Raw genomic sequence first — 27,403 nt, 5'->3', positions numbered from 1 at the left:
ATATAACTGATTGACTGCCTGAAAATAACCTCGAATGTTGCAAAAACAAGGACGAAATCTGTTTTTGCAAAATGTGGGCGAATGCTTTTAACAACAATGTGGTAGGCCCATACCCTTAAAATTCTATCAGCACCTCTAACACAGATTCACGTTATGTACAATTGGGTTGTGTGTGTGCGTGAGTGTATGTGGATACCTCAAGAAGAAAACAAATGGCTTCCAATTCCCGCTAAAGACCAGCAGAACAACGTAATTTCAATGGTCTGGGTCAGGGAGAAAATGACAATAAGGGTCTTCAGCCATTTTCAGGCATCATCCACTGAGTCTACCCCCAACCCATAAACCTACTTTGTTGAAGTTCAAATATTGTGTTTTTTTTTTTTGATAGAGATTCCTTTCCATGAAGGCAACACAAACGTGATGACATAGACGACGTCTGTCTGGTGACCTTCAACTTTTTCACAATGTTTATACACATATCAATTGGATGTATATGCTAGGATTCACACACACACACATATATATACAGATAAGCCAGTCAGCCTGTAAAGTTCTAGAATATATATACATCTCACTTGTTTGCTCCTTTGGAGGGAGTAACCTACGTTCGTTCATTCTTGTGTATTCCATTTCACTGTGGGTGCCAGACTTTCTTTGTTCCACAACGTCCTTGACGTTGTTATTTTTTGTTCATCCAAGAAGGTCTTTATCCTGTGGGTGTTGAGGCTTTTCTTTGTTTGTGTATGCCCAAAAAAAATATTTTGGGGTCTCTCTTTTTGTTTTGCCCCACCTCCTTTTGCCAAAAACACGCAAAACCTAAATTCTAACACAATCCTAAAGTAAATTTTATGGAATGAGAAAAGTTTTCTTTTTTCAAGACATAAACAAAAAATAGTCCAAAGATGGCTCTGTGTTGAGTGAAAGCACAACAAAAATTTGTCCAGAGCTTTTAGCTTTGCCACATTGATGCTCAACGCCACCTATTGTTATTTTTTAGAAATCACACAGAAAGCTTTGGTTTGTATGGTAAGCATTTTGTTGTGTATGCTATTTCTGATGGGGTAAGTACTATAAGTATTGAGTTTAGTTCACTGTAATTCAACATCCTCGATAGTATAGTGGTTAGTATCCCCGCCTGTCACGCGGGAGACCGGGGTTCAATTCCCCGTCGGGGAGATGGTTTAAATTTTTTATTTTTTTTTTATTTTATTACTTTATATTATTTTTTTTATATTAATTTATATATATTATTTATATTTATATTAATTTATTTATATTATTTATATTTATATTAAATTATTTATATTATTTTATTTATTATATTCATATTATTTTATTTATATTTAAAATGTTCGTAATTAATTTTTGTTGTTATAAATATAGAATTTTTAAATTTAATTTATTACTGCAGTTAGCAAATATTTCACTTGATTTGTTGTAATGTAAAATTGTGTTACGTTGTATTCTCGATAGTATAGTGATTAGTATCCATCAATACATGAAACAATTTATGTAAGTGTGGTTTGACTGAATAGTAGTTTTAAAATATTTAAATTCCTTTTATCATGTTTTAATCCTCAAATAGCAAAAAAGGGAATATAATCATAGATTTTCCAATAACGAAGTTAGACATTTTTAAGTGCCATTAATTTTAACTTAAAATTTGATATTTATCGAATGGAGTATAGCAAATGGAATCTTCTGTAATTTTTTTTATCAAATTAATTAAAATATTAATTGATTACCGACCATTAGAGAGTCCAAAAGGTATAGGTAATAACTGGAAATAAGGTAGCTAGGTATTGCCAAGTTAAAGATTCACAACTCTCTAGATATTCGATATATAAATGGCTACTCAAAACTACCTTGAAATTTGTTTTTTCCCAGATCAAAAACCTTCGCTTTAAATGGAAGAACAAGTAATATGCTACCATGCCGCTTTCAAAACTAATCTTGGTAGGCCTAAAGCTACTCCGGATGCTCTCCGTTTCATTTGTAGGGCTATGAGGTCTAAGCGCCATCAGACCCATTTATGACATGGTTTGTATAGTTTGAAACCTCGAATAATATAGGCCCTAATGGGCCGATTTAATGCTATGCTATTTACGTATGTGGACTAGAAGTGAGAAACATTTCTGTGTCTTAGCCATCACCCAGCAAAAACTACTCATTCTATAAGAATTCCTCTTTCCATACTTCCCTTGGGTCAAATTTTGCTATAGAATCTAATGTGCAAAGAATCGAGTTGATTTCGATCCATTGCAGATTGAATTGTTTTCAATTGGAGATTCTAGTCTATTGAAGTACATGCGTTTTGAGACCAAAATAATTCGTTTTAGAAATCTCATACCCTTATAAAAATAATCGATTGGAGAAGCTGAATAAGAAGTAATTCTAACAAATTTAATTGATTTCTGGGTGAGGTACTTTCCTCTACTTGACACATGGTCTCACTTCAGCAGGTTTTACAATCTTTTATAGATTTCCAGATTAAGTTCCCTGATTCTAGGGTCTGATAGTCATAAACTGCGAATGAAACCAATTCCAATACAACTAGAGGAATACATATCTCTTGGCCTTCCTTTGGGGTAATTGCGGAAATATTAACTCTTCCCATGGATTTTAGATAGAAAGTTGAACCCCCCCCCCAAAATATACAATTAACAAATCTATAATAAATGTTCTTCTCATAGCTTACCTTGCTTGCCATTTGGACTAAATGGATCATAGCTACCCGCTGACATTGGTGAGGAATAGCCATTGGATAAATTGGCGCCATACATATGATTTTGAGAAGCTGAAGATGGACTCAGAGGAGCAGTGCTAGGTACACTGCCAGGACTAGGTGTTGAAATCCATTCTTCTCTCCTGGAAAAACAAGAAACATATAATCATTGTGGATCCATGCCTACTAATGGAATAAAGTATATATACAGAGAGAGAGAGAGAGAGAGAGAGCTATACTTACAATTCCAAACGGGCTCTTTTTGAGGGTACAAAAGACATATTGCCATTGGCAGCTGAGATATCGGCCCCTCCACTATTATTGGCATTGCCGCTATTGCTACTACTACCGGTACCACCACCACCGGCGCCACCACTACTAATCGCAGTAATTGTCACTTGTTGTGTTGCTGGATTACTGATTGTATTTGCCCCGATTCCCACTGAGCTCTTCAATGCCAATGTATTGCCTTTGAGTGCCGCCGATGAAGGCACTATGTTCGCCAGTGCCGAACATGCTGCCAAACTAATCAGCTCTTCTTTGCAATTGTTGGTTAGCACAGTGACACTACTGCTTAGATTACTGGGAGCAGCGGCGGGGCTGGGGTTGCTATGAGTGGAAATGTCATGCACAGGTTCCGATTTAATGGCAGTCTTTAAAAGCTTTAGTTTCTCCTCGACGGAAGCACTGGTGAGTGAATCTACCGAACTAATGACAATATTGCTTGTGGTATTCAGTTGGCGAGCGGCGTGTTGTTGCTGCAAGTGAAGGAGATTGCGTGCTGGTGAGCTGTTATTACCACCACCAATGCTGCCATTATCCGCTTCCGCTGATGTTGGTGCAGAAAAGTTTGCTATGAAAACATTGCTCTCCCCTGTCGCTGAGGAATTGGCGGCCAGGGCTGCTGAGGTGGCAGCAGCATCCAATTGCTGTTGTAGCAATATGTGACTGGGTATTGCTTGTTGCTGGTGAGAGGTTTGTTGTGGTTGCTGGTGTTGTTGTTGTTGCTGCTGCGTTTGTTGTTGTTGCTCCGGCAACGACAGCTTTTGTCCTTGCGCATGATTTAGCCGGTACATCATCGAGGACAAATTCATCCTAAATGCTGTAGAGACCGACTTTGTAGTCGTCCTTTAATGTTGTTGCGTTTAAGGTCTGAGGCTTGGGAGTTGTTTTGTTTACATTTTTCTCAAATGGTGCCCGTAATTTCGGCACCCTTTGCAATCACTTTGGCCTTGGCTTTTGGTCTTTTAACCCAAATTCAGTAGAGGGCAACTATGCTGATGATGATGGTGAACACAAGTCTATTTTGTGGAGGCAATCTTTTGATACAAGCCGTTTGAGAGAGAACACATTCGTTGCTGCACTTGTTTACAATGGATTCCGGCGAAGATGTTGACTAAAAAGAAATGAAAAAAAACGTTGTTAGAGAAAAAATGCGAAAAAAAATATTGGGGCATAAAATAAACTTTTGCAATCCCCGTTTCCTCAATCGACCGGTTTCCCACCACCCCCACATAACTAATATGTTGGAATTCTATTTTTTTTTGCTCTTCTATTCTATGGCATCCACCTTCCATCAGCCTCGCATGCTCTTCTCGTCTCCTTGGGTATGGGGCATATATATAGTCATCCATTGACCTACTTTTCATGCTGCTAAGGGTTGAATGTCGTTGTTGTCGTATTGCTGCAGCACTCGTGGACATACACCCTCGTCAGTTAAATGGACAAAGTGCCCCTAGTAGCCTTACACGTTCATCTGGCTGCAGGTCTAATGAAGGATGTTTGATACAATGATTTATAGGATCATTGTAGTCAACACCATCGAACACCCAGTGATAAGAAAGACGTTCGCCACTATGGTATCACAATGGACTGAATAATCTAAGTGAGCCTGAAATAGCAGACTGTCACTATACCTAAGTTTTTTCGCTGCTCCAAGTCTTTTAGACGGAAGACAGATTTTCAGAGCATATTTTTCAATAATGCTCAAGTATTGATCGGCTATTTCATAAATGCCCGGACCTCATCGCCTCCGTGGCGCAATTGGCTAGCGCGTTCGGCTGTTAACCGAAAGGTTGGTGGTTCGAGCCCACCCGGGGGCGCATGGAATCTTTTATTTGTGAGCCTATAGAACTTTCGAAACTATAAGTAGGCATTGAAGTCCAAAATCTATTTGTCTATCTTCGGATTAAGTGGATCGTTATTTGCTATATGGTTAAAATCGAAACAAGCCAGAAAATAATAACCCATGAAGTTCTCATCTTGCTATATGAACACTTGGGAGAGTGTAACTTAAATTTTCTGTAGAGATATATTTTCGGACCATTTTTTCTGATAGTTCAAAACATGAATCACATTTTTAATAACCAAAGTTTTCCATTGGGAAACATCGCCTCCGTGGCGCAATTGGCTAGCGCGTTCGGCTGTTAACCGAAAGGTTGGTGGTTCGAGCCCACCCGGGGGCGCATGAAGTCTTTTATTTGTAAGACCATAGAGATTTCGAAATTATAAGTTACCATTGAGAACCATAGTCTATCTTTGGATCCACTGGACAATTTTCCGCTATATAATAAAAATTGATTAAAGCTACAAAAATGGATAATCCATGAAGTTCTGACTTTGGCCTAGGAATACTTGGGAAGAGTAGAACTTCAATCTTCTAATACGACTTATGTTCAAAGTACCTTTGTCCGATAGTTCAAACTTCAATCAAATTTTTAATGATTGCAGTGTACAGATGGGCTAAATCGCCTCCGTGGCGCAATTGGCTAGCGCGTTCGGCTGTTAACCGAAAGGTTGGTGGTTCGAGCCCACCCGGGGGCGTATTAAATCTTTTATTTGTAAGACCATAGAAGTTTCGAAAACTACTGTGTGACAAAAGTCTATCTTCGGATTGACTGGATAATTATCCGCTATATGGTGAAAATTGATTTAAGCCACAAAAATTGATAATCCAAGAAGTTCTGACTCTGACCTTGATATAGAACACTTGGAAAGTTAAGACCTTCATTATTCAGTTTTTGTTTTTGTAATCAAATGTTTAATGACTGCAGTGTTCTAATGGGCTACATCGCCTCCGTGGCGCAATTGGCTAGCGCGTTCGGCTGTTAACCGAAAGGTTGGTGGTTCGAGCCCACCCGGGGGCGTACCGAAACTTTTATTAAGTGAGACTTTAGAGATTTCGAAAGCGGGTCATTGAAAACAAAACTCTATCTTGGGACTACTGGATCCCGATATGGATCCTAAAGTCCAAAGTCTATTCGCATCCACTCAATCGTTATTATTAATATTAACTTCTGATCTTGGTGTAGGATTACTTAGGTAAAATATAGCTTAAAATTTCTGTTGCAAAATATTTTCGAAACATTTTTTTCTGATAATCAAATTTTTATTTACAGTAGTGGACTATTGGCATATACGTATCGCCTCCGTGGCGCAATTGGCTAGCGCGTTCGGCTGTTAACCGAAAGGTTGGTGGTTCGAGCCCACCCGGGGGCGAATATAGCTTTTTGTATAATTAATATGGGTTCAAATTTTATATAACGCGCAGAGAGATGATTTTTTTTTTACCAAAATCTTATGTTCTGTCTAGGAACTCTTGGAAAGTTCCAATTTCTAAATATCTCGAATGATTTATTTTCTGAAAGTTCTATTCCACGATGTTTTAATATTGTATTCGTATAAGATCTACTGCCTCCGTGGCGCAATTGGCTAGCGCGTTCGGCTGTTAACCGAAAGGTTGGTGGTTCGAGCCCACCCGGGGGCGCATTGACTATTTTATTTGTGAAACTATAGGGATTTTGATCATTGAAGACCAAAGTCGGTCTTCGGATCCACTGGATCGTTATCCGCTATATGGCAAAATTGATATGAGCCAAAAAAGGACAATTCATGGAGTTCATTAGAACTTCAGTTTTATTTTTCCAAGCATTTTTGTTCTGATAATTCAAATTAACACAAATTGTTCATCAAATTAGTGGACCTTTGGGATATATCGCCTCCGTGGCGCAATTGGCTAGCGCGTTCGGCTGTTAACCGAAAGGTTGGTGGTTCGAGCCCACCCGGGGGCGCATTGACTATTTTATTTGTGAAACTATAGAAATTTCGATCATTGAAGACCAAAGTCGGTCTTCGGATCCACTGGATCGTTATCCGCTTTATGGAAAAATTGATATGAGCCAAAAAAAGGATAATTCATGGAGTTCATTGGAACTTCAGTTTTATTTTTCCAAGCATTTTTGTTCTGATAATTCAAAGTGTTAATTAAATTTTTCATCAAATTAGTGGACCTTTGGGATATATTGCCTCCGTGGCGCAATTGGCTAGCGCGTTCGGCTGTTAACCGAAAGGTTGGTGGTTCGAGCCCACCCGGGGGCGGATCTTTTATTTGGTTTAGTAAAGGAATTTCAAAATATTCTAGGGCAATTGAATCAGAAAATTTACTGGAATACATTGGGGACAATTTATCGTCGGATCCAATGGAATCTTTCACCGCTGGTTGATAAGATCGGACTCAAAGATCTCTCAGCTCTAAAAATTTCTTTAATTATTGACTTGTATTATAGGGTCTCTGAAAAATTACTTTGTAAACAGATTTTTGAGCTTTTGAATTATCTGTAAATTTTGAGGGCGAGTAGACCTTAACACCAATTTCTTCCAGTGACTCTTACTTGCTGTAAACTATAATTTTTTGCTACACCGCCTCCGTGGCGCAATTGGCTAGCGCGTTCGGCTGTTAACCGAAAGGTTGGTGGTTCGAGCCCACCCGGGGGCGTACCCTATCTTTTTAATTTCCGTATGGAATCTTATTGCAAACTGGGCACAACGAATTCTCTCTCTTTAACAAGCACACACAATCTCTCTCTCTCTCTCTCTCTCTCTTTCGGTATTACACCAGGGTTGATAAAGTTAACACTTTTTACTTTTTTTGATACTATTTGAGTAAACTAAGTACCGTGGTAACACCGTGACACATTTGATACCTTTTTCAACATTCTTTAAGTTCATAAATTAAAATATGAACGCTAGTCAATATCATTTCGCCTTACTGACACCAATTGGGACATTTCTCTCAAATCAAATAGAAAATGTTATTTGTTAACGCCCAAAATACTGTGGTGGATGATTGTCTATGGAGAGAATGTAAAATATAAAGGTCTGCTTCAGAATAAGACAGACATGACCATTACCAGCTAAGACAGCTTAGTTTTTAATGTCCATTGTTATCAATTTAATTATTGGTTTTAATTCTTTTAATGTTAGACTTTTCACCTATACAGCATAATTTCAGGATATAAAAATAACTACAAACTCAAACTGTATGTCAAGCCGGCATGCTAGCCATTTGATCATGGCGGACCTTTTTCATGAAAGGTCTATACTGAAAAAAGTACATTTCGTTCCAAAAAAATACTTTTTGAAACAATTTCAAGAATGATATTTATCATCCCTGTATTAGTTTCGTATAGAATATTATTCAATATCAGCTCTCTCTTTTACATACTCTCTCTGTATCTCTCTCACAGGTTCACATAATTTTGACTTAAACGTAATTCTTATTAAATTATATATCATTATATATCTTTCTCTCCCATTATATATTTCTTGGAAATCCAGAATTTAATGTTCGGTTTTTCCAACAAAACACTAAATATATGTATATGAAAACGATTATAATTTTATTAAATATGTGCAAATTATGATTGGAAAAGATTTTCATCTTCTAGAGTGAAAGCCTTTATGTTAGAAAAAAATTAATAAGATATCAGAGTGAAATTCCAATGTTGCAAATTATATTCGATTATGATGTGATTATGTCTTGATTCTATTACAAATTTGAAAATAATGCGCAACATCGCCTCCGTGGCGCAATTGGCTAGCGCGTTCGGCTGTTAACCGAAAGGTTGGTGGTTCGAGCCCACCCGGGGGCGGATTGATTATTTTGTTAAAAATTTCGAAAATAATTACAACATGCACAATTTTCCATCACATTAGAGAAATGTTTTCAAGAATTATTCTACTAAGAATAAATAGTTTATCATAAAATCAAGGGTTACTTGTATTGAATAAAAGCAGCAACCCCCTATAATACTGCTAAAACATTTTGGATAAACATTAATAAGGGTTGTTCTGATTCAAAATCCAAAGGGCAAATCATTTCAAATATTCCTTTTGTCCTTTGTTCTGTTATCTGCCTCCGTGGCGCAATCGGTTAGCGCGTTCGGCTGTTAACCGAAAGGTTGGTGGTTCGAGTCCACCCGGGGGCGCAATAACTTTTTAATTTTTTTTTTATTTTTATTTTTTTTTATTATTAATAAAAACCTTTATTCTTATGAAAAAAAATCAATTATAAATAAAAAGAAAAGAACGCATTTAAAAATAGTGCAAATATACCCAGCTGTAATGGTAACATAGTATTGTTCTATTTATGGTCAGAGAAAGAGAACATAACAGTATGTAAGAGCGATATGATGGCTCAGCTGTTATGATGCATGAAGCAGCGTAGAGAATGTGTGTGCATGTGTGTGTGCTAGTTCTTGTAGACACTTTGGCCAGAATTTGTTTATGGCCTCCGTGGCGCAATCGGTTAGCGCGTTCGGCTGTTAACCGAAAGGTTGGTGGTTCGAGTCCACCCGGGGGCGCAATTTTTTTAAATTGTTTTATAAAAAAAATTTAAATTGTTTAAATTAATTTTTATTTACACTTTGATGAAAACAAACAAAATTTTTGATTAATATACATACAATTAATCAAAAATTGGTTTGTTCTATCTACACTGAAAAAAAAATAATAAAATTGAAGACTTTTTATTATTTTAGCACGTTTTTAACATTTTTTTGGTATTTAAATTTAATTTAAATTAAATTTATTTAAAATTAATCAAAAATATGTGTCAAACTATTTTTTTATTTTATCATTATTTATGAAAAATATATGAATTTTTTTTAGCTGTTTGTTTCAATAAAGTTGTAGCTGTACACTTTTTAATGGCTTTCAAAACCGTTCATTTCAGAAACATACTCCAATAATTAAATACTTATACAGTCTTTAAATTAGCTGATATATTGAATATTTAGATATAAGATAAAACCTCTACAACTTTAGATTAAGACTTAATTTGAGGATTTTACATCTTTGTTTTTTTTTTTGATTGGTTTTTTTTTATACCCTGCGCCACACTGTGGAACGGGGTATTATAAGTTAGTGCATATGTTTGCGAGACGAGATAGACACATGGTGTCTTTGGCAAAAATGCTAAGGGTGGGCTCCTAAGTCGATATAGCCATGTCCGTCTGTCCGTGAACACATTTTTGTAATCAAAGTCTAGGTCGCAGTTTTAGTCCACTCGACTTCAAATTTGGCACAAGTATGTGTTTTAGCTCAGAATAGAACCCTATTGATTTTGGAAGAAATCGGTTCAGATTTAGATATAGCTCCCATATATATCTTTCGCCCGATATGCACTTATATGGACCCAGAAGCCAGAGTTTTACTCTAATTAGCTTGAAATTTTGCACCAGGAGAACAATGAGTACTATAGTCAAATGCGCCAAATTTGATTGACATCGGTTCAGATTTAGATATAGCTCCCATATATATATTTCGCCCGATATGGTCTTATATGGCCCCAGGAGCCAGAGTTTTACCCAATTTGCTTAGAATTTTGCACAAGAAGAACAATTAGTACTGTAGCCAAGTGTGCCAAATTTTATTTAAATCGGTTCAGATTTAGATATAGCTCCCATATATATCTTTCGCCCTATATGGACTAATACGGTCCCAGAAGCCAGAGTTTTACCCCAATTTGGTTGAAATTTTGCACTAGGAGTACAATTAGTAGTGTAGTCAAGTGTGCCAAATTTTATTGAAATCGGTTCAGATTTAGATATAGCTCCCATATATAGCTTTCGCCCGATTTACACTCATATGACCACAGAGGCCAATTTTTAACTCCGATTTAGTTGCAATTTTGCACAGGGAGTAGAATTAGCATTGTAGATGTAGATATAGCTCCAATCTATCGTATAGACGGCCTGTTTCTCATCTTCCCATTCTTTTGCACTGAAAGAATAGTTTTCTATTCTGAGAAATTAAATTTAAGATAAATAAAGTTTTCGTTTGACGATAAAAAGTATTTTTTTATGAATCTTGACGGGACCAGAAAAAAATTAAATTAATTGATCCAATTAAAAAATAATTGATAGTATTAATTTTTGTGATTGATTTTTTATTTTGATTTAAAAAATTTGTTGAATCAATTTCTTATTGGAATATTTTTTAAAAATCAATAAAGACATTAATTGGGAAAATTTTCGTGAAATTTTTTTCTGTGGAATTTCACTATAGAGAAGTTTCACTTTATTTCCAACTAAAAAGTTGGTTGAAGTTGAAATTGCAATAAATTAAAAAATTAACCGATACAACTATTTTGTAGTCAAATAAAAAATAAAGTTAAGTATCCCAATAAACATTAAATTAAAAAAAAATATTTCTAATGTATAAAAACAATAATGATAATTTTTTTCGAAAATAAGTAGTTTCGTTCATTAAATAAACATTTAAGTTTTTAATTCACTTTATTCAAAATGTTAAAAGTTGAATATCTTCATACCAGTCTTAAGCACTTTTTTGCTAAATATTTCTTATAGAACCAAACTGACAAAATTACTGCTTTGAAAAATATGACATTGGTCACTGGTGTTGTTATTTTAATTGTTTTTTGTATTAAGAAAAGTTCTTGACCTACAATGAAATATCTTGTCATTCACTATGAACTTGAGGTACTCTCATAAATGTTGTGTAGACCATCCTACACAAACTTCGTGTAACTAAAAGCCCTGGATGAAAAGCCTTCATTAATTCATTAATTTTAATTCTAAAAACAAAATTAAAAATTTTCCAAAATCACACATCACAATATCCATTTTTCCAAACATTTTTCTCAGGCCGGATGTTGTACAACCTAACCAACCAACCAATATCCTAAACAAATGAGAATATGAAGAGAACCATTAAGCTCACCTCTCATTCAAAAGCACACACACAGGGGATGGGGGATATTCAGCTGTCAAAGTGCACATATTACCAGGATCTGAGAGATAAATTCATGTGGTAGATGTAGTAGAACGAATTCTATTCACTTTTAACACTGACACATTTCACCCAAATATTATAGTAAAGAAATATTTTGTACTCATCGATTAATAACGGTAACAATTTACGGCTATTTTTATTATTTTCTTACTTTATAAATTTATAAGATTTTCCTATTGCAGAAACACACACTAGAATTGTTGACGCTTGAGATGTACGTTGTGTGAATGAGAAGAGTGAGTATGTCTGTATGTGTTTGCTTGTCATTCATTGGGCTGCTTAAGCGCGCAGGCGTTATTTGTAAACAATGTTGCCATACTGTCATTTGCAATCCTAGAAAATAAACATTTCCTTCAACGGTTTTTGCATACAATTTGGCAACATTGATTTTGGTCGACCACAAACAAAATGAAAATTTTCGCACATTGATAAACATCGCGAATAAAAACAGATCTCATTACTGTCAATCGTTGAGTTAGTGGAGAACAATGTCAGGAAGTGATGATGATAATGATGGCGATGTAGAAGATGACGGTGATTTTTATTGTATATATCTCTCATTCGTTTCGATGTACCTATACAATGCAATTGACATTGACTGTGAAGATATATTCGCGGTGCTATACACAGAGCCAAAAATGTCACCTAAAAATAGGGAGGTTGACTTTTAAAAAAACTTGGTGACAAAGGAGAGCGACAGAGGACAAGATTGACGAAATATCTACTAGAAAATCTTCTCATTTTTATCCTAAATTTCATCTAAAATTCATTGAAAAGGAAATCGGCTAAATATAAGAAGATAACTTCTCATTTGCTCTTTTTCTTTTAAAAATATGTTTCTTACGTCTTAATATGAGCATAAAAAGTGCTAATCAGATGAAAAACTTCTTGTTTCTAACAGATTTTCACCTTTTTATTATTAAGATGGTAAACTTCTTATTTTTGTAAATGTCATCTTAATTTTATTGAAAAGGAGATCGACTAACAATAAGGAGAAAACTTCTTTTTCCCTCTTATTCTACTAAAATGCGTATACATACATCAAAATAACTGTAGTTTACTATTGCATCAGCCAATTTTCATTTTAAACTAGTAAGAAGAGAACAGTCGATCATTCAACTTTGAGCTGTGAAATGAAGTGTTTCGATTTGTGTTAGTTCCTCGTGGTTTTTGTGAATTTTGTGTGTTAAAAGGTAAGTGAATTTTATCTAATTAATATACATAAAATAGAATTTTGGGCGTTAAAAAGTGAAATTGTAAAACATAATTACATAAGTGAACAGTTACAGAAAGTTGATGTTAAATACTAAACGAATGAATTTATATCATTTGGCATTTTTATATTTATATAGCACTCCAAATTTCTTCGCCTTTGTGTTCTACCCTTAAGTTATAAATAACTTTTATTATAGAAATGCGATGTTTTTACAATTATAGAGTGTTAATTATGCAAATATAAATTTTTTTTAATTTTGTCGAAGTGTTTATAATCAAGTTTTTCCACTTCGTTTTATAACTTTTTCAGTAACATCGATGTCTTGAACATTTTATAATGTGTGATGAACTTTCAGCCGATATTTTTATTTCTTCTCAATCAAGGAAGGATGAAATAGTAGAACTTTTTAAATCTTGGGGCTTGTTGAATGAAATAATATCAACTTTAATTGAGCGAGGAATTAATTCGTGCTCGAGAAAACCGAAATTGAAGATGTTGAATGTTTTTCGATAAAGTGGTCGAGAAATATTTCGGAGAGCCAACAAAATATGGAAAACATAACCTTTATTTTTATTGTATTATGTAGTTATAATTAATGTATAAATATCATAAGTACATATTGTAACAATTGAATGAATTAATAAAAACAATAATTTAAAAAGAAAATAATAAGTAGAATTGCTTCTTATTTCTACTAGTAACCGTCTTAATTTTATTAAGTAGAATGCCTTCTAATTTCTACTAGTAACCGTCTTCATTTTATTAATAAGAATTGCTTCTAATTTCTAATAGTAACCGTCTTAATTTTATTCCTTCATATTTCTACGAGGAATCATCTTAATTTTATTTAAAAGGTTTCCTTCTAATATCTACCAGTCACCTTCTTAATATTAATAAGGTTTCTTCTTATTTTTAAGGGTTATCTACTAAATTTTATTAAAAAGGAATTCCCCCTAAAATTTAGAGGAAGCTCTTCTTGGAGAAAAACTATAGAGAAATCTTTTAAACTTTGTTCTGATTTATAGGGTATTTTATGTGGTCTTTTGGCTCTGTGTAGGGTGTTTAATAGGGTGTAACGAGGTTGGAGAATATTAGGGCTGTTTTCTTGTTGCACTGGATACAACATTTGTATGGGCTATCCAGAACATCGTTGCACTGGTGTTCTATCCAGAACATCTCGCCAGTGCAAGTCGCGCCGATCTTGCCATATTGTGTTTTGATAAAGTGACGCTTCATCGATTCACAATAGCACTTTATTGTGACTAATTTATCGAAAAACATGTAATTCAAAGTGGTATAGTGTCATAAATAATCGCAGCAGTAAATATTTATTACTAATTGGAGCATTCCATACATTAAAAATGCAAGATTTCACTTCTTTTCTGTGATTGTTTTTAAACAGCTGATGACAGTGTTGCATATTTTTGGAATGTCCTGGATAAACGAGTACTCTGTTTTCTTTTAGTCCTTCACGGCTTAGGGTATCCAGTGCTAAAAGAAAACAGCCCTATTATTAAAAATTTTTTAAGAAAAAAATAGCAAATTGGGATGTAAAGCAAATTCAGTATATTTTTGTTGGGACCAAAAGGCTCAAAAATAGAAATAATTTTTTTTTTTTATATTTTAATATTTAATAGAGATAATTTTACTTTTAAATATTTAATAGAGATAATTTTACTCATTTGATGAGTACCAAATTTTCTCCTTGATCTGACCAAGATTTCACAGAAATATGCTCTTTTTCATTTATATGTTTGTATTATTCTAAAAAAAAAAAAAAAAACAAAACCTCGAATAAGAAAGTAATTTTTAACACTAATAACGACCATAGTTCAGGCCCTTAATACGCTAAATACATTTTAGAAATTTTTAACTTCAATTTTTTCACTGAGCTAAACGCAGAATCGTGCGGAACTTTGTTAAGAGAGACGTTTACCACTTGTGTGGACTGAAATATTACATTTTCTTAAACAGAAAACAAAAATTATTTTTAATAAATTTTCTTCAATTTGCAAAAAAGAATTTTAACTTATTTGTAATAAATTTTACTAAAGTTGCACGGAAAAAAATTACGAAAAATTTTCCAATTAAAGTCTTAATTGATTTTTCGAAAATATTCAATTAAAAATTTAATTTATTTAACAAACTTTTTAATTTCACCTTCAAAATATTACATTTTCTTAAACAGAAAACAAAAATTTAACTTATTTGTAATAAATTTTACTAAAGTTACACGGAAAAAATGTACGAAAATTTTTCCAATTAAAGTCTTAATTGATTTTTAGAAAATATTCAATTAAAAATTTAATTTATTCAACAAACTTTTTAATTTCACCTTCAAAATATTACATTTTCTTAAACAGAAAACAAATATTATGTTTAATAAATTTTCTTCAATTTGCAAAAAATGTTAACTTATTTGTAATAAATTTTACAAATTGTTCAATTGAAACAAAAATCAATCACAAAATTTAATTTAATTAATTTTAAGTGATACTATCATTTATGTGATTTAAGACATTTCAATTAAAAAATTAATTGGAACAATTATTTTGGTGAATCAGATTTTTTTTTGTGTGTAGCAAAATATTTTATTAAAATTTTCTAAATTAATCCTAGATTTTCGTTAATTTTGGCTCACTTTTTTTTGGGGTATAGCAAACTATAGTTTTCATAAAGTTGTATTTTCGATCCACACAAAAATGTATGTCAATATTATTTTTGCGTATCAAAACATATCGTTAACTTCTTCAAAAAATTGACTAGAATTTTACGAAATTTGACTTTTAAATTAAATAAAAATAAATTTAAAAAAAAAAACTAAGCAACTATTCGATTTTTACATCCTGTCTTCAAAACTCAACGTCTTACCCTAATAAACATATCGTAATTAATGTGCATTCATTTTCACACACAAAATGTTCTAAAGAAAAACATCATTTGACTGTATGATGTGTTAGTTTTTTTTTTTGCAGTCTTATTGTGCACTTTTGTTTTGGGTATTGAATATTTAATTAAATTTTTGAAACGCTTAGAAATGTTGGAAAATAGCGCACTGCTGCAAATTGTGATGGTATTGCTTGGATTGTGGGTTTTTTTGTTGGTCGTCTCATATGAAAGGCGAATGACGATGACCGCACCTCATTTTGCATTTCATGGCGTAAACCGTATGGCGCGGTCTAATCAATGAATGTAAAAATGACAGTGACAGCTATGGCGGCAAGAACCTCATCTAAAAACAACAATGTATCTGTCATTCATAAAAACATATACTCTGCCATTCTTTCGAACGCAGTTTATTTTTTATTATTTATTTATATATTTTTGTTTTGATAGGAATGGGGAACCAAAAAGATATCAGCTAGGAAGTTTTAGGGGCCTAACACTTCCCCAGGTGAAGTTGATTCAGGAGGAGATTCTGAGTACACCGAAAAAAAAGTGAACTGTTTTATAGGAAGAATGAACTACCACGCACGAAAATTGAACTAAATTTTACTCCATATTTTGAGATTTCCACAAAGCGTTGTTAAAACCAGGAAATTTTAATGCCCTGTTGTACTTTTTAACTGCAGTTCACGAAATTACATCATCTCATAGAAGAAAAAATTAACTAAAAATAAAGAAGAAAATCATTGGCGCCAAATCATGACCATTTTAACCATACAGTAGTTCATTCTTACTACTTTTGGGAATCGTACGAAAATTTTCATTTGTTTTAGTTAAAAATGAACTTATGTGTACTCGTGTTTAGTTCATAAAATGTTTGAGACATACTTAAAAAAAACTGTGGAAAATTTCGCAAAAAATAATAAAATTGAACTACAAACAAATAATTTTTTTGCAATAAACATAAGTCAAATTTGGCGTTAACTACGGAAATTTTTTCTGTGTAGATCAGTATATACAATAGGAGGGTGTTGGACCAATAGATTTGGTGAGCCCATTTTCACACAGGTGTTCATTCTACTCCCATTTTTTAAAATATTTATATTTCAGACGGACGGATATACTCTAATTCGAATTAGCAATTTTAACCAAATAAATGATTAAAACGATCGCTATGTAGTATGTTACTTAGTTTATTCATATCTTTTAATATATGATATCTGTCATTGTTTAGGGTATTTTACAAATTATTTGCTCCCATAAAAAAGACCTTCATTTCACACTAGTGGGGGTCTATGGATGTTTAACGTACTTAACGCATTACCTTAAGCCCCCCCCTTCATCCTATTACACATTACATTACACATGGCGTATAAAAATAACACTTCCAAATGTAGCACCTATGTATGTATGGTAATATAGCATGGCGTCTAATGCGAATAATAAAAACAACAATAACACCATTGATGAATATCTAAAACCGTGTTCGTTTTGCACATTTTTCCCTCACGTTTTCGCTTTAGTTTCAATTCACAGTCGTCACATATTCTTGCCAAACAGAACGAATGAAGAAACCTAACGAACAACCAATTGGCTGGCTGGCTAACTGATTCGATTGTTTGTTCTGTGCCTTTGTAACACGATTTCTCTCAAAGTTACATACTAACAACAACGCAACGCCAGAAATGTAATCGGCTATCTGCTTGCAAGCATACCATTGCATATACCTACATACATGTAAATATGTAGTGGAATGCACGAGTGTAATATTGTAAGAGAAGATTATTATGGTTGCCCCGTCGTCGCCGTTGTAGTCGGCATTGTATACCATAACGCAGTGTTGTCAACTCCCCAAGGCCAAAAAGCACCAAAAATATAATATAAATTCTAACATACCACCTTCCACCACAAAATCGAAAATTAAATGCTCTACTAAAAAAAAAAAAAAAAAAAAAGAAAAAAAAAAAACTTCCGAAGATGTATTATAGAGCTTTTGTGAATTCAATTTTAAGAAGTTAAGGTGGGTATTAAGATCGATTTTAGCTGCTAAAAGAGTAATTTTTTCACAATTACTTTTCATTAATAATTCATTTTAAGGAATACAAACTTTTCAGCAAAATATGCATAATTTTGCCTTTTTTACTGATATAGTTTTCACTTTAGCGACAAAACTGGAACTTAGTACTCACCATTATGAACCGCTATTCAAGTATACACTTTGATCAGTTTTAATGCTTTCGTCCAATTCATTTTGATCAGTGATGTTTTTCAACTTTCAAAATATTAATATATGGAAGGAGTCTATTGCTTATTTCAGCGTGCTTTTGTGAATTTAATACAAACGTTTTTAATGACATCTTTACCAAATTCAAAAATTCGACACTCATCGCTCGACTTTCCTACAGAGTACCCTAAATAACAATATTAATTAAAAAATAATCAATACCAACTTCATAACAATCAAATTCTATATTTGGCAATAAATTTTAGTTTCTTCGGCTCTTGAACGTCTAATCAAAATTTTTGTATCAATTAAACTTAATACTGTTCAAAATAAAAACAAGCACCAAAAGCACTAAATGAAAATGCCAGAAAGCACCAAGTTGGTGCTTTTTTTGAAAAGGCACCAAAAAGGCAATTTGGTGCTTTTTAGAAATCAAAAAGCACTAAATTTGGTGCTAAACGCACCAAATTGGCAACACTGCCATAACGAAAGACTAAAATTGGCATAGTCGTCGCCAACGTCCGTCGTCGTCGTCGTCCCATAGAGTTTTGTAAACACAACAAAACATCTCGTCGTCTGTTCGTCTCCTCCCGACCCAGTATCAGTGCTGCCGCTACTACTTCAATCGAAGTATTTTGCTTCATTTTCACAAAATTTACTTCGTCACTCCTTCTTCCAAAAATCTGCTTCACTTTTTGTTCTGCTTCAAATTTTTAAATTTTTCCCCATATTACCTAATTGTTTTTCCTATTCCTTTAATTACGATGAACATAGCGGTTTTAATCATTCAATTATTAACCGATGTGGACCAATTTTTGCATAGTTGTTAGAGACCATATACTTACACCATGTACCAAATTTCATTTCATTTCGGATGAAATGTGGACCAATTTTTGCATGGTTGTTTGGGATCGTATGCTGAAACCATGTACCAAATTTCACCTGGATCGGATAAAATTTGCTTCTCTTAGAGTCCCCGCAAGCCCAATTTGGGGGTCCGTTTATATGGGGGCTATACGTAAAAGTGGACCGATATGGTCCATTTGCAATACCATTCGACCTACATCAATAACAACTACTTGTGCCAAGTTTCAAGTCGATAGCTTCTTTCGTTCGGAAGTTAGCGTGATTTCAATAGACGGACGGACGGATATATACTTTATGGGGTCTTAGAGCAATATTTCGATGTTTTACAAACGGAATGACAAAGTTAATATACCCCCACCCTATGGTGGAGGGTATAATAAAATGAATTCTATTGTTTTGTTTTCAAAAATGTATGCTACTTCAATTTTATTTAATCTACTCCACTTTTTTCCAAAATCTACTTCACTCAATTTTTCACTAGCGGCAGCACTGCCCAGTATAATGCAAATCCGCACCCAACAAGCAGAAAAATATAAAACGAGTACATCACGAGAGTAAAGAAATAACGTCGACGACAACGATGGCGTCCGAAAGAGATATGTACTGCTGCTCCCACTTTTGCAGTTAAAATCTAAAAACGAAAATAACAACAACAACAGCAACTGCAACCAAATAACAACAAAATAAAGACAAGTTGAATGACATAAAACATCTACTGACCTTCAACTTTAAGATTGAACTTATAGTTGTAAAGTGCAGTTGTGAATTATGAAAGGCCTTTTCTGCACAAAAAAAAATTATGTAATTAAATTTAAAATTAATAATAAAACTTGAAATAATAGTAAAATATAAGGAATATTTTTTGTAATGGAGGACCAGTATATACACTCAAAGAAGAAATATTTTTATACGGAACGTAGAAAAATACACCGAAAAAAATTAAACTGTTTTACAGGAAGTATGAACTAGCTCGTGCGAAAATTGAACTATATTATACTCCACATTCTGAGATTTCCATAGAGCGTTGTTAAACTCAGAAAAATGTTATTTTTTACACCCTACAAAGAATATAAATGAACTTAATATAAAGAATAAAATCATTGGCGCCAAATCATTTAACATTTTAACCATACAGTAGTTCATTGTAACTATTTTTGTGAATCGGTCATTAAACGGTCATTAAACTTTTTACCCACTTTTCGTTCATAAAATGTTTGAGACATACTTAATAAAAGTAATATAATTAAATGTCTACAAAAGTTATGAAAATTAACCATCAATAATCTTTTTTTTTTTTGCAAAAAAAAATTACATTTAACGTTAGTTTAACGGTTTTTATACCCTTCACCACTACTGTGGTACAGGGTATAATAAGTTTGTGCATTTGTATGTAACGCCAAGAAGGAAAAATCTGAGACCCATCGTTTAGTATACCGATCGTCTTAGAATTAAATTCTGAGTCGATTTAGCAATGTCCGTCTGTCTGTCTGTCTGTTCATGTATTTTTGTGCGCAAAGTACAGGTCGCAGTTTAAATCCGATCGTCCTAAAATTTGGCATAGGGTCGTTTTTTTGAGACAAAGACAATCGCTATTGATTTTGGTTTGATTTGAATCGGTTCAGATTTAGATATAGCTGCCATATATATTTATCCCCGATCTCGTCATAATTGGCGTATTTATCAACCGATGTTCTTCAAATTCAGTACATCCGAATATTTTATGAGTCTCGAAAAACGTGTAAAATATCAGCTAAATCGGTTCAGATTTAGATATAGCTCCCATATATATCTCTCGTCCGATTTAGACTCATATGACCACAGAGGCCAAAGTTTACTACCGATTTACGTGAAATTTTGCATAAAGAGTAGAATTGACATTCTACCAATGCTTGGTAAATTTGATTGATATCGGTTCAGATTTTGATATAGCTCCCATATATATCTTTCGTCCAATTTGCCCTTATATGGCCTCAAAAGCCAGAGTTTTGCCGTGATTTAGTTCAAATTTTGCACAAGGAGTACGTTTAATAGTATCAATAAATGTACCAAATTTGGTTGACATCGGTTCAAATTTAGATATAGCTCCCATATATATCTTTCGTCCGATTTGAACTTATATGGTCTCAAAAGCCAGAGTTTTGCCGTGATTTGGTTCAAATTTTGCACAAGGAGTACGTTTAATAGTATCGGTAAGTGTGCCAAATTTGGTTGAAATCGGTACAGATTTAGATATAGCTCCCAAAGTTAAACTCCCATTTACGTGAAATTTTGTAGAGATAACAGAATTATTATTCTAACTATGCATGATTTTATTAACATTGAGTTTCCTTCCAGGGCGTTAGCCGATTTCAATTTTAATTCTAGAGATTTTGTAAAAGTACAAAAAATTGTCTCCATTATAAGTATTTGTATCTGGAAATGCAAACCTTTATATAGCTCCCAATAAATCTGAAGTAGTTGAGGTGGTAACACAAATGTTGGTCCGACTTTAGACTTTACTTACTTGTTTTATATATATAAAGTATTTTCTTCATGAGCAAAAACTCCGATTTTATGACAAGCATTACAAAGTTTGCCTCTATACTTTTTTATTTGGTTTTAAAGCACATTTTTTTTTTTGAGCCAAAAGAAAACATTGTCTACAATTTGTTTCTTACAAAAGCAAACTCTGTTTTTCAGTGTATGGCAGCCCTAAGGCTGACGTATAATATTTAGTGCAGCCCTATGTTTTTTTCTTTTTTTGATCAATGATAAAGGACCTGGATATCTATATTCTGAAATAAAATCTGGAAATGAAGATTGTAAGTAAAAATTGTCTGAAATAAATCACTATTTTTTTTATAACATTAATTAATTTAAATGTTGCTATTCAAATAATATTTCATAGAAAAAAATCTTCAACGTTTGCTTGCAAAAGTAATTGTATGTGGAAATAATTTATATTTTTTTTATAACTTTATTAATATAATTTTTAACTAAATTTCTTTAGGCCTATTATAAGGCCCACATACGAATTTCTTTAGTTTTCCTTATACCTCTGGTCGAATGCACTCTATTAAGTAAAAGCAGACAATACTGCACTCACCAAATACATTTAGGTTCCTACCAGAGAGTCATTTGTGCCAGAGACTCTCCATGTGTATGTGTATAATATGGCAAAATGTAATTAGGGGAGAAGCAAAAGAGAAATAAAAAAACAACTACCTGTGTTTATCCCCACACTATTTAACCGGATGATAAATTTGTATTTTTTCTCTCAATAATTTTATATGAAAATTATCAATGGTGACTTCTAGGGAGGGTCACTTATTTCGTTTTGTTTGGCTGTGTATATACTTATGCCAAGTTGAAGTATTTACTTTGGGAAAAGCGTAATTTGTTTGCCATTACTGTTTGTCAGCTCGAGCAACAGAGCCTCCGTGGCGCAATTGGCTAGCGCGTTCGGCTGTTAACCGAAAGGTTGGTGGTTCGAGCCCACCCGGGGGCGCATAAATTTTTATTATTATTTTTTGTTAATATTTGTAAATATTTTAGAATTTTTCTGGGTAATGGATTTTAATTTTTAATAAAAATTGTTTTTAATATATAAAGCAAAAAAAAAAAAAATAAAAACTTATGTCGATCCTGCCAGGAGTCGAACCTGGAATCTTCTGATCCGTAGTCAGACGCGTTATCCATTGCGCCACAGGACCACTTGTTGCTCCAATGCACAAACCAAGCTTTGAGTATCAAAGTTTTTCACTTTTTTTTTTTGAATGAATTTAATAACTTTGAATTATATAAATTTATTATTAAATTGACTTTTTGGATGTCTCAACGAGTAGATGCAAAAATATATAAATAAGTAAGTAATCATACACAAAACAAAAGTGAAGCTACCACGAAAAAAATGTAGGTAGAAAATTGCAACACGATACACCGAAAGAAAAAATACTTTCCTCAGCAATGAAATTTTAGACAAACAAAATTCCCCTTTGATTTAAAATATATTCTTTAAGAACCATATATATTTTTGAAATAGTTTAAAAATGAATTAATTCAATTTCAATGTTAAATCCATTAATTTACCCAAAATGGAAATATACGGAAAATATTATTTTGTGTTTAAATATTAGTTTAAAACAAAAAATATTTAAAACAATGTCTTTTTATAATTTTTATTTATTTATTTGAAGCCAATTTTTTGAGCTAATTTAAAATTGAATTAATTAAATTTCAATTGTAAACCCATTAATTTACCCTAAATGGAAGTATACAGAAAATGTTAGAATTTACTTAATTTTTTTTTTAATGCTTTTATTTTTTTTAATATTTTCAAAAAATATATTTATTTATAAAATTCCTTTTTATGATATTTCTTTAAAATAAAGTCTTACGATCCTGCCAGGAGTCGAACCTGGAATCTTCTGATCCGTAGTCAGACGCGTTATCCATTGCGCCACAGGACCACATGTGCCACGTGATCTTATAACGCATGATTCAATTGGGGTGGCAGATTTATAAGAAATGAAAGGATCTTAAAGAATTGTTTTCGTTAAAAAGATAAAAAACTAATGTGAAAAAATCGAAATTTTTGAGAAATATCAAAAAAAGAGAATTCGTCAAACCAGCAAACAGTTTTAGCTCATATTGGGTATACAACATCACGATAGGAGTATTTTTCAAAAATTGTCTCCAAATATTTCGAAAATGTTTCTGGAAAAAATTTGGCACTGATGTTGGTCATATATTTGCCTAGTCAAATATTTGGTCAAATATTTTCCTTATTTTCCCCAATTTAAAGAGATTAAAATAAAAAAATTAACTCGATCCTGCCAGGAGTCGAACCTGGAATCTTCTGATCCGTAGTCAGACGCGTTATCCATTGCGCCACAGGACCACCTATACATATGAGAGATATCAAATAAAACATGTATCAAAATGCCCCCTTTTCACTTATTCACAAATCTTCTTATATGGATCTTCTTTAAGAAAACTCGTTCTTATTTGCTTATCATCGAATTATTGATATTTTCTAAAGTAGTAAAAGCCTAAGGTAGACATGGTATTTATATTTGAAGATTTATACAATAACTTTAACAATTTGTGTATGAAACTATATCACTTTGTTTGTATTGTATTTTGTTGTTGTTGTTGTTGTTTGTTATTTTTACATTTTATTATTAACAATATTTGATAAAGACCTGACATTGCTTGGTGATCTATAGTCCGGACAAAAACCATAGGTAAGTGCATGTGGATAAGTTGGATTTAAGTAAGAAAAAAAAAATGGATTGTGTATATAAAAAATCGGATAATCGGAAAATTCAATAATTTTATGACAAATATTTGTTGAAATTTGTGTCTTAATATGTAGCCCATACAGAATCTGTCCAATTGAATAAGCGATTATTTCTGTTGAGTGGTGAATACATTTAAGCTACAAAATATAAATCATCATCCCACGAGATTATCTATAGGTAACCACAGTATAAAAACAAAAAATAAAAAATAAAATATCTCTTTGACATTTCTCAGAGATTTAACGGAGAGGAGCTTAAGAATCGAGTGAAATACAGTCTTGCCAATTTGTAAGATTTAAATACTCCTTACATGTGTCGCATATGTTTTTACAATAATGCAAACTTGGCGTTAAAGTTTCAAGTAATATCCGGGTGCTTCGTGATCACATTAAAATTGAACAATTCGTGAAAATTTTCCAATTCCAAATTGCCATAAATAAATGACAAAATTGATTTGCTTTTCTGTATTCTCTCATGAGTGATAGTTTTGCTTGCTCTCATACACATGCACATTACTTAATAGCATGAGCATTTTTTATACAACGGTATTCTTCGTAGACTTCATTTAGCTCTCGTATATATTCTCAGCAATGTGTATGAGTGTGTCACCAGCCTGGTTATTTTAGTTTCATATCTATAGCTGTCAACTATTTTCTCAACAAGAATAATTGTTGGAAATTCAGGATGTTTCCACTACTTCCTCTGTCAAGGGTCTACAAAAACGTTTCAACAATATATAAAAAATATCTCATTCATTCAATGAATAAGTTTGTTGAGCATCAGCAGTTTTTACATACAAATAAAGTTGTTAAAATTTATTTGCGGTTATTCTTTAGAGTGTATCTAGAATAATTGAAAAATTTCTTAACTACAATTGCGAAACATTTAGAAATACCCCCCTCTGCAACGTTGTCGGAAATTGTTTAATCTAATACTGCTGATGCCTACTGAAATTCAATTTTGATTATTAAAGCAAAAAATAAACTGTCTGGCAATGCAATCAATCAAGATTTTTCTTGTTGTTTTTTTATTTATTAAATAAATACCTAAAACAAAGACAGCATCCAGCCATTAACGAAAACAAAATTAATTATTAAACACGTAAATGAAAACAAGCACAGAAATAAAATTCTTAGTAGAAAAAAAAAACAAACAGTAAAACACGACAAAAGTCAATAAACTCTAAGAGGAGGAAATAAATAATTAATTAATTAGTTGCTCGAAACGACGACAGGCCCTTTTCAATTAGCAATAGTTGCAATAATAATGCAAAAAAAAAAAAAATAAAAAAAAGTCTCAGCAGTAGAATAGCCAATGGTCACTGTGACAAGAATAAATAATTAGAACAATTACATGTGTACTTGTTTTCTATACATACAGACATACTGACATACATATATGCATAGTATGTTAAGTACATTCAAATGGATAAGAGAGCAATATAATAAACGATTTCATATATAATAAGAGACCACTCTAAACAAACACACATACACATGATAACTAAAGGAGAAAATTTTTGGATTTCCGTGAAATTTATCGAGAATATAAACAAATCATAAGGGATCTGAAGAGTTTTATACTTAAAACAAAATTAAACTATTTTCTCGATGCAAAATTAACTATATTGCATTAAAATTTAACTATATTTTATTTAAATAGTTTTTGAAGAAAAATACTCTATTATTAAAAAATTTTGTTTGGTGATATTTTCTTAACCCTAAAACATATATATTTAAATTTTGGCAATATAGTTCTCTTTGATAGGAAGTTCAAATAAAATTAAATTTAGGTCCGATGGTATCTCAATATTTTTCTTTACAAGAAAACTAAATTCTTGCAATTTGCAATTCCGAATATCGGCACATTATTTAATTATATTATATTATTTAATCCCCCAAATAATAACATTTCGCTTTAGTTTAATTTCTTTGCTTTTAGTTCACTTTGATTTAAAATACAGTTTGCCTCATTTTCAGAGGGCCCCAAAGGCTGTCATATGTCCGTCCTTGAACACCGTTCGAACAAAGAAAAGCAACTAACCATTGCAGTGAAGTGATATCAAAAGAAAGTATCTTTAATGACTAGGCTATGGGATTAATTTCTTATCAGATGATTCGCATTGTTTTGCTTTGATTAGAGAACCAGCATTGTCATAAAAATGCGATCGGCAAAAACTGTGCGTACTTCTAAGGCATTTAGGTATTGTATGAACAAACAATTGGATAAAGTGAAAATTAATCTTTAATTTTTTGGTTTAATAATTCTTAACTAAGAATATGTATACAATAAAAATAATACGATTTAATTAAATTTATTCTAATTAATTTAAATTTAATTCACAAAATGTTTTACTTAATTATTTTTTTGAATTTAATAAATGTATTTAAAAAAAATCTATTTAAGATTTTATTTTATTAGATATAATTTTATTAAGTCATTTTTTTATACCCTCCACCATAGGATGGGGGTATATTAACTTTGTCATTCCGTTTGTAACACATCGAAATATTGCTCTAAGACCCCATAAAGTATATATATTCTGGGTCGTGGTGAAATTCTGAGTCGATCTGAGCATGTCCGTCCGTCTGTTGAAATCACGCTAACTTCCGAACGAAACAAGTTATCGACTTGAAACTTGACACAAGTAGTTGTTATTGATGTAGGTCGGATGGTATTGCAAATGCCATATCGGTCCACTTTTACGTATAGCCCCCATATAAACCGATCCCCCGATTTGGCTTGCAGAGCCTCTAAGAGAAACAATTTTCATCCGATCCGGCTGAAATTTGGTACATGGTGTTCGTATATGGTCTCTAACAACCATGCACAAATTGGTCCATATCGGTCCATAATTATATATAGCCCCCATATAAACCGATCCCCCGATTTGGCTTGCGGAGCCTCTAAGAGAAGCAAATTTCATCCGATCCGGCTGAAATCCAGGCTTAATGGGAATGATAATTGAAAAGTTTGGCGACCCATTTCATCCCGACATTAAAATATTGGTTGATATTATTCACAAAGCCTTTACGTAGATATGAAAGTCGAAAATTAAAAAAAAAAAATATTTAAGTTGTTTTCCTTATTTTTCTTAATGCTGAAATAGA

General features: G+C 32.7%; 1 protein-coding gene, 1 long non-coding RNA gene and 17 other non-coding genes across 19 annotated transcripts in view; 15 read left to right on the top strand and 4 right to left on the bottom strand.

Moving 5' to 3' along the window:
- Positions 1–27,403, bottom strand: part of EcR (Ecdysone receptor) — a 171,069-nt gene that overhangs the window by 123,605 nt on the left and 20,061 nt on the right. The window contains exons 2-3 of the mRNA XM_075313932.1: positions 2,969–4,121; positions 2,699–2,868 (exon numbers count right to left, since the gene is read on the bottom strand). Of these exons, the coding sequence (XP_075170047.1) occupies positions 2,699–2,868; positions 2,969–3,819 (1,021 nt within the window). The 5' untranslated portion in view covers positions 3,820–4,121. The remainder of the gene's footprint in view (positions 1–2,698; positions 2,869–2,968; positions 4,122–27,403) is intronic.
- On the top strand, positions 1,105–1,176 carry TRNAD-GUC (transfer RNA aspartic acid (anticodon GUC)). The gene has a single exon. It is a non-coding gene; the product is annotated as a tRNA-Asp (tRNA).
- TRNAN-GUU (transfer RNA asparagine (anticodon GUU)) lies at positions 4,754–4,827 on the top strand. Its single transcript has one exon. It is a non-coding gene; the product is annotated as a tRNA-Asn (tRNA).
- On the top strand, positions 5,117–5,190 carry TRNAN-GUU (transfer RNA asparagine (anticodon GUU)). Its single transcript has one exon. It is a non-coding gene; the product is annotated as a tRNA-Asn (tRNA).
- On the top strand, positions 5,475–5,548 carry TRNAN-GUU (transfer RNA asparagine (anticodon GUU)). Its single transcript has one exon. It is a non-coding gene; the product is annotated as a tRNA-Asn (tRNA).
- On the top strand, positions 5,798–5,871 carry TRNAN-GUU (transfer RNA asparagine (anticodon GUU)). The gene has a single exon. It is a non-coding gene; the product is annotated as a tRNA-Asn (tRNA).
- TRNAN-GUU (transfer RNA asparagine (anticodon GUU)) lies at positions 6,150–6,223 on the top strand. Its single transcript has one exon. It is a non-coding gene; the product is annotated as a tRNA-Asn (tRNA).
- TRNAN-GUU (transfer RNA asparagine (anticodon GUU)) lies at positions 6,418–6,491 on the top strand. Its single transcript has one exon. It is a non-coding gene; the product is annotated as a tRNA-Asn (tRNA).
- TRNAN-GUU (transfer RNA asparagine (anticodon GUU)) lies at positions 6,722–6,795 on the top strand. The gene has a single exon. It is a non-coding gene; the product is annotated as a tRNA-Asn (tRNA).
- TRNAN-GUU (transfer RNA asparagine (anticodon GUU)) lies at positions 7,029–7,102 on the top strand. The gene has a single exon. It is a non-coding gene; the product is annotated as a tRNA-Asn (tRNA).
- Positions 7,426–7,499, top strand: TRNAN-GUU (transfer RNA asparagine (anticodon GUU)). The gene has a single exon. It is a non-coding gene; the product is annotated as a tRNA-Asn (tRNA).
- Positions 8,582–8,655, top strand: TRNAN-GUU (transfer RNA asparagine (anticodon GUU)). The gene has a single exon. It is a non-coding gene; the product is annotated as a tRNA-Asn (tRNA).
- TRNAN-GUU (transfer RNA asparagine (anticodon GUU)) lies at positions 8,918–8,991 on the top strand. Its single transcript has one exon. It is a non-coding gene; the product is annotated as a tRNA-Asn (tRNA).
- Positions 9,293–9,366, top strand: TRNAN-GUU (transfer RNA asparagine (anticodon GUU)). Its single transcript has one exon. It is a non-coding gene; the product is annotated as a tRNA-Asn (tRNA).
- On the top strand, positions 12,743–13,706 carry LOC142241224 (uncharacterized). Its single transcript, XR_012723535.1, has 2 exons — positions 12,743–13,011; positions 13,344–13,706. It is a non-coding gene; the product is annotated as an uncharacterized LOC142241224 (long non-coding RNA).
- Positions 22,425–22,498, top strand: TRNAN-GUU (transfer RNA asparagine (anticodon GUU)). Its single transcript has one exon. It is a non-coding gene; the product is annotated as a tRNA-Asn (tRNA).
- On the bottom strand, positions 22,631–22,703 carry TRNAR-ACG (transfer RNA arginine (anticodon ACG)). Its single transcript has one exon. It is a non-coding gene; the product is annotated as a tRNA-Arg (tRNA).
- Positions 23,387–23,459, bottom strand: TRNAR-ACG (transfer RNA arginine (anticodon ACG)). The gene has a single exon. It is a non-coding gene; the product is annotated as a tRNA-Arg (tRNA).
- On the bottom strand, positions 23,818–23,890 carry TRNAR-ACG (transfer RNA arginine (anticodon ACG)). The gene has a single exon. It is a non-coding gene; the product is annotated as a tRNA-Arg (tRNA).

Source organism: Haematobia irritans, chromosome 5 (genome assembly GCF_050003625.1).
Source record: "Haematobia irritans isolate KBUSLIRL chromosome 5, ASM5000362v1, whole genome shotgun sequence".
NCBI lineage: Eukaryota > Metazoa > Arthropoda > Insecta > Diptera > Muscidae > Haematobia > Haematobia irritans.
Note: the sequence above shows the minus strand (reverse complement) of the source record. Positions and strands in the feature narration are given on the sequence as shown.